Genomic DNA, 16,877 nt, shown 5'->3' with positions numbered 1-16,877 from the left:
TATTGTGCAAAACGGCGATGAACTTTTCTTAAATTGTAGTATGCATAGAAAAATGAGCACGTATGATAAAAAGAATGCAATTTTAAATAATACTAGTGACTTGCCTGTCCATGCATGGTTATAATTCAGCTTTAGTACCACACTTTCTCCACTGCATCTTCCAGTATAGCACCATTTTTTTTTTCTGTGCCAAATTAAAGTTATCATTCCCATCCTATATATTGGTAACTTCATTTCCATCAAGCTGCTGCAATAAATTCTCGGCAGTCATTGGTCCTATTGAAATTTGAGCACTTTCGGACGTCAAACCCCACAAATCAATCAATCAAAATTTGAGCACACACTATTTATAGGATTCATATGCATTTTAAGCAATTTTATTATTTTTTTTTCTGTTGGTGATACATTTCTAAGTAAGCTTGCTCAAAGTGCCCCCATATAATGTGGTCACCAGATTCACATACATTACAACAAACCTCTATCATGCAGCTCTGAATATAGTTTTCTACAATATTTACTAGAGGAAACTCTGGTGCTGCAATCGTTCAGCCACCACGGGAATGATGGATAGTACATGGATACGCCCAATCTTCGAAGGCACTTGTGGCTTTGTTGTAGTGCTTTGGTGTTAGTTTCAGATAAGAGAACGGATTGCTGTGAACATTGCGAGCCAATTTGAATTAGTGAGCCTAAAAAGGTCATGATGGCGAGTGGAACTGCTGAACGTCGTCTTGCAACAAAGTGAGCGCATGCCCCACGAAGCTAGATGAATGAAGTTTAGGCAAATCTGTGTACTATTCACCATTCTCGTATTGGCTGAGGTACCACAAACACTAGCAACAGACTTTCTTTTAGTGTATTTATAGGAATATTTATGACTCTAAGTTCACTTTTTCCTATTAGTGGTAGAGCGTCAGTGAATCTAATTATATACAGAGAGTTCATTCAGAAAATTTCTTAGGCTTTTATTTTGATCTGTAGAGGGATCACTATATCAGCATAAATAGTGCAAGTATTGTGACAGCGTGTCTCAACTTTTGGATGCAGCTTGAGCAGCAAAAGTTTCCTGGATCTTCTTGTCCATGGTTTCAACAATGGCTGCAAAGCACAAGAGGAAGAAAGTCATTGAGCCGAGTCATAATTTCACAATGAACAAGTTGTGTGATTAAATTACATCTTGGTATCACACTAAAATCTGATGGCTATACTGAGCCACGCAACTCAGTTTTTTAACAATCCATAAAGATGGATAACATTGGTTTGCCGTGAAAAGAAATCTATCTCAAGCTCGCTAGGGGGTCTGAAAGTGATACAGCAGCACAACATTTTCTTATTAAAATTAGGTACATGGAAGCATCAAATTAAAGAAAATTAAACATACTGAATTACTTTATTTGTATTCACTGCTACATTTATCCAAATCAAACCCATCAAACCAAATAGTCATGCTTGTACCCCAACTGCTCGGTCACTGTAAAATCCTTTACACAAGGACATCTGGAGAGGAAAGTCGTTGATGCCCAGTGACGCACGATGATGAAGTATCTCCCTTCTGGCAGAGTTTCTTTGCAGTAAGTCAAATCTAGTTTTTTTTTAATGTAAAAGGTGTTCTCTTGCACACAATGCACCTTTTCGGAGAAGGCTCCCCGGGTCTGGTCCCTTCTGGTGCTGTGAGTAAATGTCATGCGCGACTCCCCAAAACTGGCCACATTCATCTGAGGAACTGGAGCAGAGGCTACTAACCACCTAAAAAACCGTGTGTTAATGTAACTTTTCCTACAGAAGGTGCCTCACGTGACAGAAATACTTCACACCCATGAGTAAGCGGAAATAAAAGTGAAAAAAAATAAATTGCATACTTATGCAGTGAATGGTACACATTTCCACATACCTTCTCGAAGTGCTACCTTCTCTTGAGCACCTTTTTGTACTTTCTCCATTTGGTGTGTGATGTACGCGACCCGCCGCTTAAAGTAATCCTTGGATTCACTGATGTCCTGAAAAGCAGTCACACGAGACAAAATTGTACAAAAATCAATTCTTTGAAGGAGTCTGGTTGTATTAAATAGAAAAAATAAATGCCTCAATCATCTTTAACTCGTTGCAAAGCACGGTGTATGTAGGGGCTTATACGTTGCACTGTATGGCAGAAAAGTTTCGTTGGCAAAAGAAAAGCAACTATTTTCCTGCGATTTTGGTTCACAGCTGCATTGCGTTGCCAGGTATATGTAATTCATAACGTACCTTTTCCACTAAGTAGCCAGTTCCAATCTCAACAGTGACTTTGTTGACATCCACAAGCCTACCAGGTACATACATCTGGACAATTGCAAGTAAAGGAAAGCTTGGTACAGGATGTGCTTATGCTGCTTACATGCCAGTGTTCCTATGAATTGTTCATGAGCTTTACAAACAGGCTCATTTCTATTTTAACAAAAATTTTACCGAACTTCAAGAATAAAACAAGTCAAAATTCTTTTCATAATAAATCTTTTGCTTGTTGGTTTCTGATCATGCCATAGGAAATATTGTCACTAGGAATGAACATCTGATGAGGTCTTTGCTTCAAACAAGTTTCAGTTCCCGAAGTCGATAAGTTACTGAAAAAAGAAAAAAAAAAAGATCACAGACAAAGTTGACCAGCGCAGGTTCGACAAGTGTGGTGTAATAAACATGCGTTACGTTGCGAAGCGCTTCGACAGACGAGGGTAGTAGAAGCTTTCACATCATGAGCGATATCAAGGATACGGAGCTTGTCAAAGGCACAAGGATTTCTTTTCCTTCGCACGAGGGTTTCAGCATATCCAGGCATTCTTCTGACTCTTCGAACTTCGTTTGCGCAGCTCTGAGCTGCTGCAACGAGGTACTGAAGAAATCGAGTTCCTGTAAAGGGTAAACAAACAGACACATTCGTACAAAAGAACAGGCAGTCAGGTGTGCAATGCGCCCACTCAAAAACTGTTCACCTTACAGAACGCAATACGACTGCGAGATTGCTCACGTATGAATATTTTTTCTCTATATTTACGCCAGACATTGCCAAGAGAAATCTACACGCACATATGTGGTAACTTATGCAACAACAAGGTTTATAAGCACTTTCCAGTGATGGCTGAACTGGTTAGCTGACAAAGCGAAGTAGTCGGGAGACGTCAGTCCCGTCAACTTCGTGGGGAAGGTCCGTTCTTTCGCTCGGGGAGAATTTCGCACAGAACATTTAATCTAGATCAAACATTTGTTAATATGAGCAATTCCTTGCCGTTTAAAACGGTATAAAAATTTCACCCCGCTTCTTGGTACTTAGTCTCGACACTGTACTGTTCGAACTTATCACCTGCTCAATATGCTGTTTCAGCTGTGCAAGGGCACCGATGTCAAGCATGGAGATGGAAAGCACGTTTTGCTTGTCGCCAGACATTGCTCAAGCGTAGGCAGTCACCGCATCAAACACAACACAGCACGAGATGACCAACTCCCCTGTGGAGTGGAGGCTACGGACTTAGGCTATTTATGTGACAGCGGTTTACGTTGGCTTCGACTGCAACAAAACCGAAACTGGATAAATAATTTATGTGCACAGGTTGCATTATTTTAAATTTTTATTAAACTATTAAATTTGTCCCTAAATTTAAAAATTTATTAATACAATTTTAAAAGGTTTTTAGTTTGTTTGAAGTTTTGAGTTCAGTTAGAACCATCGAACAAACCTCCCCGCAAACTTTGCCGGGTTGTTTTGGTTCCGTGCGGGTGTGTTCAAAACGGCCTGCAGTCGCCTGCCTCGTTCTGAACCAATGCTCGTACAAAGATTCACGGTGATAGTATTCTGTGCAGTATTTGTCGGCGTACTATCGTTGCTCGTCTCTGCTACGGAGCCGTATCCTACATGTCCTGGTGCAAATAGGCCGTCACAACCGTGTTCAGCCTCCGTGTCCAAAGAGACCCGGCCACGGTACGTTTTGCGTCGCTGTGATTGCTGCTCTGTGGAAACGTTTTCAGCTTATACTGACACGCTGTCGGGCAAATTGGTTCACGGAGTTTGAACAGCTAAGTGCGCGAAATAAAGCTGCACGTGAAAGAGGTGGTCCGCGGAATGACGGGAGTGAAAAAAGCATGTCATAGCTCAAACAGAAAATTACGCTTTTCACAGTGGAGCTGTCGTAAGCTTGAAGTAAGGCCGCATCGCGTACGCAACAATTCGGGCGTGTATGAATGAATGCGTGGTTTTTGAATAGATGAAAAAAAAATCCTATTTCTGTACCGGTGCAGTACCTCGTGTATGCGCCGCAGAAATTGGCCAAGCTTCTCTACCGAGCAGAACAGGGGCGAGGGAAAGCGAAGTCATTAGAGGGCGAGAGCGGAGCGAGAAAAAGCGATGGGCAGGGAAGTTGCAGCCTGGTATGGGAGAAAGTTAAGCCTGGTGAACGAGGAGGGCTGAGTCAAGGAGGAGGAGGGAGCAGGATGGCAAGTTGGGCCAGTTGGATTACGTTCATAATTGAAAATTTTGTTGAAGCGCGCCAAAAAACAGATGGACAGAAGAGGCAGGCAAGGGCAGCGCTTGCTTTTTTTTTTAGATTTATTACAAGTACTAAGTGTCGAGATACGGGTATTCTTTATCATTCAGCACAATCTTAGCTTGGCTAGCACAGTCATGTCCCCTCTTTCGGATGTGGTAAGATTCCACTATCTCGCGTGTTAGAATACGTGTATTTCGACGCCTAGTACTTGTAAAATATAATAAATGAGACATAATTTTGTAATCCTGACACGAGTGGTTTCTGTTGCACCCTGTTCAGATGCACATGCACGAAAGCACTTTAAATACCTTTCTGACTAATAAACTTTCAGTTGTGAGAAGCAAGCGCTGTCCTTGTCAGCCTCTTCTGACCGCCTGTTTTTTAGTGCGCTTCAAACAAGAACTCAGCTTGGCAAAGTGCAGAGGAGAATATTTAAATAAACGGAATCAAATGTTGAGGCGGAATGCGAGCCCTGGTGCCCAGGGCCAGAGGCAAGTGTCATAACCACTCGGCTCTCCAAGTATGGTAGCTGAACAAACATTTATGGAAAACGTATGATTGCTCTGCTATTGACAAATTAATTATGTAAAGATAGCGGGAAAGTGAAAGATAAAATTATGGAAGTCAGAGATAGAAGAAAATGGAGATAGACAAAGAAAGAAATGGGAAAAGAGAGATCATAGTAAAGAGGCATAGTAGCCAGGCTAGCTGACCAAGACTGTGAGCCCACTTTTGGCTGAAAATGGGGCAAAACACCGTCCTGCAAGCAAGTGGCGGTACAGCGGGACCCCAGTCAGAAAACCGGGACACGTCCCGCCTAAATTGGGACATCTGGCAACATTACATAAGCGAGCTCTAAAAGACTGTTTGCAAAAAGGGGGCAATCTATTCGCTGAAACCTGTGTTTTTATACTGGCAACCATTTTTGATAAATAGCAGCAAATATTCCATGCATGACTGAATGTTATTTGGCCACTAATAGGAGCAGTAAAATCAATGGTATTTCTTTTAATACATCACCAATGTCTCCTTGAAACAGAAACTAGCAAAGCCTGGCCTAGCACTCAGCTGCCAATGCCGCAGAAACTGCATGGCAGCTCTACGTATTCAATTCATTACGTTTAAAACACCGATCAAGGCAGATAGGGTGTACAATACATAATCCTGATCTTATTATTTTATACAAACAGAACTCCTTTCAATCAGAACACATTTTTACAGCCTGTTAAGTTTCCGTTAACAAAATGCTATTGTGGCCTAGTTTCATGTTCTACCATAAAATGCTGAGCAAGTCCCCCTTCCCGCTTAACGGTGGAGGATAATCTGACTAGATTTGGGAGGGGGGTGCTTTCATGGTGGCCGTAGAGCTGCTAAAAATAAAAAAAAGGCCCAACCATGTTTCTAGTCATAATCTTTATTTATAGATTATTTCATAAACAACATTAGATATACATTCAGTGTACTCATTCTTCTGGTTCTTACACAAGCGATGCTCATCTTGAAAAAAAAAAAAGTGGCCGCAGGGTAAGTGGGGGGGGGGGGGGGGGGCACTTGTTAGGCATTTTATGGTAATGCAGCCCTGGCGCTAGAAAAGGAACGTTCACTTTTACAAGTACACTGTGAGCTAGATGCCCAGTCCTCTGTAAAGTGATTGCAGTCTGGTTTTCTTGTTGCAGGAAGTATCTCATGCATGATGTCAACCCTGGTGAGGGTTTCAACTTGAGAAGAGATGTCTACATGAGAGTAGCCAGGCTTGTGGCTGCACTTAATGCAGATTCGCAGCTTGAAGAATGGGTGCTTGTTTTGCCACCATGGGGTCCTTTGTACCATTGGCAAAGCAAAGATATAGGTTCACAAATGAAGATCAGGTGGGAACGATTTTTCGATATAAAAAGCTTAGCAGGCTATGTGCCTGTCGTGGAATTTGAAGATTACATCCACAGTAAGTAGGGCTGTATGTTCACTTCTTTTAAAAGTGATGGGACGTTTTCATATTTGCTTGCTTGTTTTTTTTTTTTCAATAAATGAAGTTGTATTCCTTGAAACCATAGGAAAAATAGTGGCAAGCTTGATAGCTCTCAAAATAATTTACCATAACAGTTTTTTGGTTTCAAAGGAGGTGCATGTGTGATGATCTGGCACAGAAAGTAGTCAAATAAGAGCAGAACATTGAAACATTTTGGCACTTGCTTTAGCTTGACGGTCTATTGGTTCATCTGCTATGTTGCTTATTGTTTATGTTTAGCCTACTGTTACAGCATATTAGGGCACTGAATAAACGAGTTTCTTATAGAGTAATTGTGCTAAAGATCCCCAACTTCTCAAGACTGCTACAAATTATTACGTCAGCTTTCATTAGAACCAGTGCAAAATGCACACCATGTGCAGCATGGCTTAAGAGATGAAAAAGGAGACTATTTACATCATTGAAGTTCGATGTGAATCTGCTGGATCATGCTGGACATTCTATAAACGAACTCCTCCTAATGAGAACACATTTTGCCATCTTGTAGTCCGCACAATGGCGGTGGGCTAGCCTCGATTCCCACAATCTATAAAGTCTCTCTCTAACAAAGTTCCACAGTAGTCCAGTTTTATGTTACAATGCCATCAGTGGTTCATAGTACCAAGCAACTACTGTTACATACATACATCACTGTACTACCAAAAGATCTTCACATTGAGAGGTTGATATTACAAATGAAAATGAAACATTTAAATGGTACAGTTGAGAGCTTTTATTGATGGGTATCACTGCATGACACTTAATCATTGAAATAGGCAGACTGGCAAGCTATTTAGTTGGTCGTGATACCTCGAGACTGCCAGCTCTTCTTTAGCTGACATAAATGGTTGCTTTTCACGTGCCTAAAGCTGCGTTGTAGTTCGTGCACATTTTGAATTGGTAGCATCGCAGTTGGTGTAATGGTTTGTCTCACTCTCAGAAAAAATTTGCCTTTACATTGCAACTATGGTGCTGACAGCCACCTGTGGAGGTTTGAAAGATAAAGCGCACTCTCAAAACAAACGAGCACAGCAGGCACGGCCGAACAAACTAGCACATGTACGTTTATTCACTTGCTTTAAAAATAACAATATCACCAACCGAATCAAATACGTCATTAGTGACTTGCAAAAAAAACCTTAGACAATATTTCAATCCTCAAGCAACACTCCAGCAAAATAACAAGGTACCGCAGATGCGGTGTCACCAACACCATGAGGGATCCTCGGGAGACGACCCGCTGTGCCGTCCCCATAGACCCACCCCAGGAGACATTTGTCCACACCAGCCGCCATACCTCAAAGAGGCTCGCTACTTTATTCCATGTACTAGACTAGCCTCTCCGCCTCTTGCAATGGCAGCGCTGCTGCAGGCGGCAGAGTCTTAACTCCCACGAGCACAGCACCACCTCCCGCTTGACAACCATTAGACCTAAGTGGAACTACTCTGCCAGATGCATGTGCGTCGTGAGGTGCAAATAACTGTACAGGACGTGACAGCACCCCTACACACCTCAGAAAGGAGAAACTTGCGCTTCTCTAACTCATATTTTCTTTATTTTTGTACAACTCTTCTCTAACTCATATTTCCTTTATGTTTGTACAACTCTATTGAAAAGCCTATTGTGTTTATGCCTAAACCTGTCTCACTTTTACTGTGCTGTCTTTCTTTTCAAGGCATAGGACGCCTTATTGACAAAGTATTCTACCTGCAACATTATCCAAGCACATTTACCTCGTCCAACTGGATTGAAAAATATGAAGAGGGTTCATGCCTGGAGGAGACTGGCTACTTTGAAGAGAGCAATGGCGAATTCACTGGCTGGTTTTGGGGCTACAACGATGTTGTGAGCAAGGAAGTTTCTTGCTTTTATGTCCAGGGCTCTGGCTCCACTTTAAAGCCACTGCTTCAAGAACATTCAAACCACACGTACGTAATATCACAGGGTTTTCGTATTAACAAATGTTTTCTCACAAGCTCAGCATACGAAGGATGGACATGGAGTGCACTCAAATGAAAGCAGCTTACAAGTTACGGCACATGACAGAAAAGGCATCACACTTGGACATATAAAATTACCTTATATGAACTCTATTGCTAAACTAATCACTCAGTGATGTGTTGTAACTTGACACGAAGTCATTTGCACAGCTCTATAGACAGTCACTTGTGCTCCCCTGTATTCTTTGGAAGAGTGGTCGCGAATATGACATTTGGCTAGTAAATATTTTATATTTTTTAGGTGGTTTGACTGGCTTGAATGCGACGTCCTCTTCCCCATTTTATTTTTTTCTCTCTCTATTGCAGTTCCATCATGCTAGATCGTGCTGAAGTTATGCTCCATGATAATTTCGGTGACCCAGATTATTGGGAGGTTAGAATTTGTTTGTGGCTTTTTATCTCTGCATGGCCAATTGCACAGCCTATAATGTGATTTGTTATGGCCACCTATTTGCTATGTGCCCCAGTGACAGGAACATCATTCTATTTCCTGTTATGCTGTATTTTGCTTTATATAAGATAAGTTCAAATATCGTTCTGTTCAAGATCAAGAGATAATGCAGCCTTATTAACAAGCTGCATCATGCTCACATTTTTCTTATCTTTATTTTCACCCATTATCGTTAGCAAATGGGAATACTAGTGGTTTTTAAACCAGATCATATATGTAACTAATAGTGATAAAACAAAATCACATGCAAAATTATGGCACGTAAACTAAATAGAATTAAACTTGAATTTAATGTTGAATATTGGTTGTATAGTTTACAAACAGATAGCTTTCTTACCTTTAATATCTCAATTTTTTTCATACTGGTACCAGAACATTATAAAGCTTTTATCATGTGAATGGCAGTGGGAGTTGTCATGGTTCTGCTTCGATTTAATGTCTGATTTTGTGTAGCAAACAATGTAAAGCATTCAAGGATATATGGATCTTACAAGTAGTAGCTCGTATTCATCATGAGGACCTAATGGAGTGTGATTATTTTATTTGAGAACCAAATTTTAGAACAGTATTTCATTAAAATATTTTGAGTGTTTGCACATTTCTACTCTATACCAGGTTTAAGCGATGTGATGCATTATGTAGGCAATGAAAGACACACATATGCTAAGCAAAAAGTATGCAGTGTAGTAGTAGTAGTAGTAATAATAATAATAATAATAATAATAATAATAATAATAATAATAATAATAATAGGGGTTTTACATCTTGAATCCTCGATATAATTATGAGGAATTTTCTAGTGTGGGGTTCCAGAAATTTTGATCATCCGGTGTTCTTTAATGTGGACTGACCTGACGTCGCACAGTACAGAGACCTCTAGCATTTTGCCACTATGGAAATTCGACATCTAGGATCGAACCTACAATCTTGGGGTCAGCAGCCGAGCGCATTAACTGCTGATCCACCGTGGCAGGCCATTTGCATGAACTAGTAGTGGCACTATGGCTATGGTATACTTCTGCTGAATGCTTGATTACTGGTTCAATTTCTGGCCACAGCAACTGCATTTCGATGGAAACAATGTGAACAATGCTTGTGTACGCAATTCAGGGAAAGTTTCAGGAAACCCAAGGGGGCCAGCACATAATCTAGAGCCCTTGAATATGGTATTTCTCACAATCAATGTAGGTGTTTTGGGACATTAAATTCATTCATTTTGTTCTCTATAACTGCTGTTTCTAATGACAGGTGGGCTTGTATTTTCCACAGTGAACCTTTTGTAAATGCCAACGGTTGTGTTCACATTCATCCTCGCAATTTCTGCATTGGTTTCCTAAAAACAGAAAGATGAAAGAATCGAATTTGTTCCATCAGAAGGGAATTATTGGGGACAACCTCTCAATCCCTTGCTTAACACAGCGACATGTATTAGCTCTGTGTCTTTCAGCGGCCATAGCATTATGCCATTCAGCTCGAGGTCACAGTCTTTATGTTGGCCACAGTAACCGTACCTCAACGAGAGTGAAATGCAAAAACATTCTTAAATTTAGGAGCTTACCTCAGGGACTTGATATTATTCCATACTCTGCCACCATAGCATGCCTCACGACTATATGATAGATTTGACTTATAACAATAGAATTCAATTAGTTTATTCTTTAACCATTGCAAGTATATATTATGAGGACCACATTTGTAATTGAAAAAATTGTTCTACTGTGTTGGAAGGCTAGAAAACTTTATTTTCTAGTTAATTTCCTCCTTCTTTTGCTATGCCCAAAAGAAACTGCTGGACTAACCTTTAATAAAGTTTATTCATTCATTCATTACTTCTTGCATGCTATTACACACCAGCTTATATTGAGATGCTGGTGCTAATAATGCTGCGGGGAGTTACGCTAACTTTGACATGTAGCATACTTAATTTTCAGACTTATGGGCACTTTCTCTGCTTTTTCATGCATGTACAGATAAGGCGAAGCATGCGCTTCTCCAAAAGACTTCGTGATGTGGCAGACAAGTTTCGCCGAGATAGCCTGAATTCTGATGATGAAAGGGACGGCACAGTGCTCGACGAAGACTGGAAAGTTGTCCCCAACAGTACAGGCCATACCCTAGGCGGCCCATACCTTGCAGTTCATCTCAGGCGCCAGGACTATGTGAAGAGCCGTCCCAAAGATGTCCCTGACCTCAAGTGGGCAGCAGAACAGATCAAAGTGCTGCTTGAGAAGCAAGGCCTGAAGAAGGTGTTTGTTGCAACTGATGCAGGAGATGAAGGTAGAAATCTGGCGGCTATCTATATATTGCTCAGCTTTCCTCCTCACTCTCTGGCTACAGTGTACGAACTTCGTGTTCACTTTCGTCTTTCACTGAATTCGTTCTCTCGGCTATCTGGTCGCTTTGTGGGGCCCTCTGTTTACCTCCTCACCTGTTCTCCATCCTCTCAGCACTCATTGTGATGGTACCATCCACTTTCAGGGAAATGAATCAATTTATCTTGTACTACATGATCAGTAGTAGGCTGTTGCTTAGCAAATGAAGATTTTTTTTTTCATGACTGGTTTCAAGCAATGTATATGGTCTTGCATTGCTGACGTGTCTGAATGTTTCATTCGTGCCTACTTTTCAATTCCTTGCCTTTTTCTCAGAATTCCAGACACTGAGAACATACCTCCCTGAGGCTGTGCGGTTTGAGCCCAGCAAAGAACTTCGTGGAGAACTCAAAGATGGTGGGCTAGCAATTGTTGATCAGTGGATAGCAGCACATGCAAGGTAAGCATTAAGTTGACTATGCTGTAGGTTAGGCCAGACACACATATTTTTATGTATAGCTCTTACTGTAACTTTTTTTTGCGCTGCAAAGTTTAAGGGCAGATTTTTTTTTATTTTGGGGTCAAAGCTAGTCTGTTATGCCAAAACCTCAATACTGAAGCGTTCCCAGTGATTCTGCTGTTGTTAGTGATGTTGAGGAGTAGATGTGAGAGTGTAAACATTTCCAGATTGAAACAAAAACTGTTGGTTTGTGCAAAATAGCAGATATGAGAAAGCGTGCCAGTTGTATTCTGTCACATCTTGTTACATATGTCTTTTTGCATTTTTCTCACATTGCCTGAAGCTTAGCTCGTCTGTGTGATGAATGCTGGGAGTTTGATTGTGGTAAATGGCTACAATGAAGAAGCACTCGAAGAAGGGATTTGGGTTTCGTAAAATTCCGAGCAAGCACCCCCACCCGTACAAGTGCATTCCCCTCCCCCCAACTTCACTGGCAATTTCAAATATCCGCGCCGTTTTGGAAAAGCCCCCCTTTCCACTGCTCCACGACAACGCGCCCAGATAACAGTGGCCTGCCACATCCAGTTGACAAAAATAAGTTTCCGTAGATTTTTCTACAAATATTGTTTTTGTTTTTTGGTGGTCTTGCTGGCTGCCATCAATCCAACCCAATCCACTCCAATCCAGTCCTGCTTTGCACTGCAGCCCGATTGCTTTGCGCCATTTGTTGCTTTGTGTTTGCAGCGAAAGGTCAGCTATGCCTGTGCAGTCCTACACAGTGGCGAAGAAAATCGGGGTTATTTGATGGCACCGAGAAAACAGAAAGAACGTGCATCAGACATCTAGACATTACAAGCTCGATCGAAAGCAGATACGGAAAAGAGAAAAGAATTTCGATAATTTGCTGCGGCGAAACTACGGGAAGGCAAAACTTGGACGGAAGCTCAGTAACGTTACACCAGTGTTCAGCGAACATGTGGACGATGCGCTCTTCGAGTACCTTGAGCGGAAAAGAAGTGCAGGACGTGCCATCAGCAATCGGATTCTTTCCGAAGAGGCCGTCAAAATTTCCAACAGCAATCAGTTGGGAAGCTTGAAGGCCTCCAGCTATAATATAAATTGCTGGAAACAGCAGTTTGGCATTGCAATGCAGAATGCTGAACTAGCGGAATGCTGTGACCTGATTTTTGCAACTGGCTCAGAGGAGTATTTCGATTGTCTTGAAAACAGTTAAACATTACAATAAATTTTGGGTCTAAATAAAGTTCACTGTAATAAAATTTTAGTCCATGCTCACTAGGCTTTTTTTTTTCTCTGGTGTGAAAGTTTTGTGGCCATCTTGAATTATGGTGCCATTGCCCCCCTCATTTGCAGGCAGTTTCGACTTCGGGTTGGGGGCACTTGCTTGAAATTTTACAGTATGTCTTAGTTAAATAAGTGTTGGGTGTTTAAAAACAAAATACCAGTAAGAAGAGTTTGACAATTATAATATGTTTGTTGCTACGTCATTAAAGTCAGGAGATTGATTGAGCACATTGATATTGGAGTTTTTTCTTCTTCCCTTATCAAAGAGGCAAGCACAGAGGTCTAAAAGCACTGCAATTTACACAGAGTAGTTCAATGTATACAAAAAACTCTAGGTTAGTTTATAGTGATGCAGTCATTCTTATTATTGTCATTGATTTTTCAATCATAGGCTCAATATTAGAAGATGATAATGACGGTCATTATTTAATCCTTGATAGCATGTCTGAACATGATCATCTGAATTTCAATGAGATCAGAAATTTGAAGTTTTTTTCAGCCTTTATTTACTGTGGTATTCGCACTTTGGCCACAATGGCTCAACAACTTTTCTTCATACTTGCCATGTTAATTTTCTGGTTCATTTAGACCTTGATGCAATTCATCTTTACTAGCCTTGTGTCAATATCAGTGTTCTGATTCATAGCAAAGTTGAAACAAATAGCAATCAGTATTCAGTGATTGCACAGCAACTACTGTATTTTCTTGCATATAACACTCACCAAAAAATGGAAAGCTGTGCCTAAAGAGAGAAGGCGGGGGGGGGGGGGGGGGGTATGTTTAACGGTTATACACATTTTCTTTTTCATCTTGTTATTATGGGTTATACACATTTTTGTTTTCTTTTTGTAGAACTAAAATAAAGGTATAGGGTATATGCAGCAGGGGGTTCTATATGGGACAACATAGTAAACAGTTACACTTGCATAAACCGTTGATACAACTGCCTGATGCCGAGAAAATTTTAAAGAGTTGTTTGTTTACTGTGTTATTCATACCACAAAATGCAGCATTAAATGTTACCTGATTGGCACCTTGTGTGTGGTAATATTGGAATTGAGGTAGTAAATTATGTTAAAATTCTGGGGGTTACACTTACAAAAGGTATGCTTTGGAATAAACATATCAGCATTGTTCTTAGTCAGTTATAATGTAAATATGGCAAATGACTGCAGTGCATTATTGCTATTTGAAGTGACGCTTGTTAGTTTATAAATAATTTTTTTTATTGATATCACTCTTACGAATTTTCGATGTTTTGCACCACAACTTTTACAATTTACATAAACTGATATTCCTCCGAAAGTATATCAGAATGGGTAAGACTACAGAATGAATGATTTTCAGAATGAATAATCAGAATGATTTTTAACTTACCTTGTGATGTAAACACTGATGGGCTGTTTGGCATAACACGGAGTTACCCATGAAATGAAAGAAAATGGGCACCTTATACATTATCCATCTCTTGTATAGCAACACAATGCATCATTAATTCATGCTTCAGAGCAGTAAGGAAAGTGGCAACCCTTGAAGTTTTAATTAAAAGGAAAGATCTAACATATTCCTGACTCAACAATGTGCTGAATGGATTTAGATTTCTCCTATACATACCAATAAAATTGAGAAAGAGCTCGTTTTCTACATTAATTTACATCAATATTGTGTTGTGTTCTCATTGTATTTAGCCTGTCTGTTAACGTATGCTATGTTTACTTTGTGATGCATGTTGTGGTTTTTTGACAGATTTGCTTCATGGTTAGGCAAACTATGCATGCATTGCTCTAGTTGCTACACTAATTTGCTGCTGCAGACTTCTGTGGTCTCCTGTCGTGCTGCTTTTGTGAGCAGCAGCTTTTACCCACAGCTTCCATCAGTGTGATGGGAAATAAAAAAAATTATCAATACTGCTATTACTTTCCCATAAACAACTTTATTTATGAGGTCAATTTATTTTCAATGTTTTGTTATAATGATAATATATAACTATATAACATATAGCTTATATAACTGTTGGGGTTAAATTGGGTTTTTAATGAAAAAAATCAATCTTTTTTCCCCTATATGTTATAATTGGTGATAAAGGCTACAAGTTAAATTACCGTACATACTAAATGTTTTCATAACTCGTACAACCCTAAACCCCAAGGAAAAGCTTGCAAATATGCAACCTTTTTCTTGAGATGTGGCTTCAAGACAATGTTGATCCTGTCTGAAATGGTTGCTTGACGACAATGCTGGCCACACTGCTGTGAAATTCATTTCGAAGCGGGAAAATGTGTGTATTGGATCCAAATAACTAAGAAATTTCATTTGCTGAAATTCAAGGTAAAGCAAATGTTGTAATCATTACATTTAATGAAATATTCAAAAACACCAAACTATCGCTATGTCGTAATGTTTCTTCTCAACATTGAACGTGGTGCTGCTAAATGCCTACTGGCATTTTAAATGTATTTATTAGAACTGCTGAGAATTGCCTTTTTATTACTGCATTAATTTTTTTCATTACATGCTCCCTTCAGCATTTTTTTTTTAATAGACATTGAAAGTTGTGCATACCCTCAGCACGGAATATATTTATCAACAAAGCCTGTAATAGTACCAAGTTGCGAAATCAACCCAACCTGAACTACTGTGCACTAGGCATATTCTTTTTTTTTTTTTCAGATATTTTGTGGGCAGCTATGAGTCAACGTTTTCTTTTCGAATTCAAGAAGAAAGAGAGATAATGAATTTTGACCCTGACACGACATTCAATAGGCTGTGTGGAAATGGACAAAAAACATGCACTCAACCTACTAGATGGAGAATTGCATATGCTGACTGATCATCACTCAAGTAACTTAGTGCTGTCTGCAGAGGCATTTGGCCTAGAGCTGCATGCTTCACTCAGATAGCAGCATATAGTTGCACCTAGTGCCTAACTTCGTTTCGATCGCAATATTTTTTTTAGTCAGATGTGCCTGCATTAGTGTAATGATCTTAAATTAAATGTGGTGTCCTTCAATAGGTCAAACCACAGTCATCTAATCAGTGAGAACTATATTCTCTAAGTGTAAGCGCAGGGCTATGGAAAAAAAGAGAGCTTGGCAATGCACAAATCACTGGCCAAGTGCTCCAATGTCCAAGTGAACAGAAGAAACTAAATATAAGCTATAATTTTTTGTGTACTTAATACATTGAAGGGACCATGCAACCCTCAGAACATAATCGAAAAACGTTACCAACTTGTAGTTGATGTTTGTGAGCCAAAATATTATTGCTTTACATGCAGGCAGGAACTTAAAATTTTGTGTTTGAAAGACCCAATGACTGCTTGTTCCATTCGTTGCAGTGTCTTTGCCAGCTTCGTAGCAGGCCCGACTACGCAGCTAGCGAGCACGACAAACATTGGCCAATTTCATGATAGGCATACCAGTTGACGATTAGAGAAGCCACACGCTGAATTTCGTATTACAACAGACGCTTGAGGAAAAATCCGCCATTATGGTATCGTGCTAACGTTTCCAGCTCATGAGACGCCTGCTGGACTTTACAGTAGTAGTATTTAGTTTTGGTTGGCCAACCTAAGCCAGCTATCTATTTGCACTGTGTTTTTCTGCATGCAGCGAGGTATATGTACTGTTGTTCATGCAGCTGGTAGATGCAGCTGGTTGAAATTTTCAATGGTTTTTGCGTGGTTTTCAGCAGTCCCGCACTACCAATAATATATGACTTTTTGCGTTTTTCTGAGAAATTTGCTGTTACTCGACAAAGTCTAAGCTAGAAGTGAAGAGCTTCGGCCACAATAGCGCGATGTCTTGACAAGGTGCAGAGAGCACTGAAG

The 16,877-nt window shown here is 40.1% G+C and overlaps 2 protein-coding genes across 4 annotated transcripts in view; one reads left to right on the top strand and one right to left on the bottom strand.

Annotated features, from left to right (window-relative positions):
- Window positions 1-944: 944 nt before the first annotated feature.
- On the bottom strand, window positions 945-3,516 carry Pfdn5 (prefoldin 5). Its single transcript, XM_037422654.2, has 5 exons — window positions 3,335-3,516; window positions 2,749-2,883; window positions 2,245-2,319; window positions 1,892-1,997; window positions 945-1,098 (listed from the first exon to the last, which is right to left on the bottom strand). The coding sequence occupies exons 1-5, from the start codon at window positions 3,416-3,418 to the stop codon at window positions 1,031-1,033; spliced, it is 468 nt and encodes a 155-aa protein (XP_037278551.2). The 5' UTR covers window positions 3,419-3,516; the 3' UTR covers window positions 945-1,030.
- Window positions 3,517-3,707: 191 nt separating this feature from the next.
- The window catches only part of O-fut2 (O-fucosyltransferase 2), a 19,319-nt gene continuing 6,149 nt past the window's right edge, over window positions 3,708-16,877 (top strand). The window contains exons 1-7 of one of the 3 annotated variants that reach the window (XM_037422653.2): window positions 3,713-3,949; window positions 6,191-6,456; window positions 8,196-8,448; window positions 8,827-8,893; window positions 10,942-11,248; window positions 11,620-11,743; window positions 15,719-16,360. In XM_037422653.2, coding sequence (XP_037278550.2) covers window positions 3,792-3,949; window positions 6,191-6,456; window positions 8,196-8,448; window positions 8,827-8,893; window positions 10,942-11,248; window positions 11,620-11,743; window positions 15,719-15,878 — 1,335 coding nt within the window. In that variant the 5' untranslated portion in view covers window positions 3,713-3,791 and the 3' untranslated portion in view covers window positions 15,879-16,360. Of the gene's footprint in view, window positions 3,950-6,190; window positions 6,457-8,195; window positions 8,449-8,826; window positions 8,894-10,941; window positions 11,249-11,619; window positions 11,744-15,718; window positions 16,361-16,877 lie in introns of those variants that run through there. The other 2 variants (XM_075892409.1, XM_075892408.1) reach the window with 2 other exon arrangements.

Source organism: Rhipicephalus microplus, chromosome 4 (genome assembly GCF_043290135.1).
Source record: "Rhipicephalus microplus isolate Deutch F79 chromosome 4, USDA_Rmic, whole genome shotgun sequence".
NCBI lineage: Eukaryota > Metazoa > Arthropoda > Arachnida > Ixodida > Ixodidae > Rhipicephalus > Rhipicephalus microplus.
This window is presented reverse-complemented; position numbering and strand designations above follow the sequence as displayed.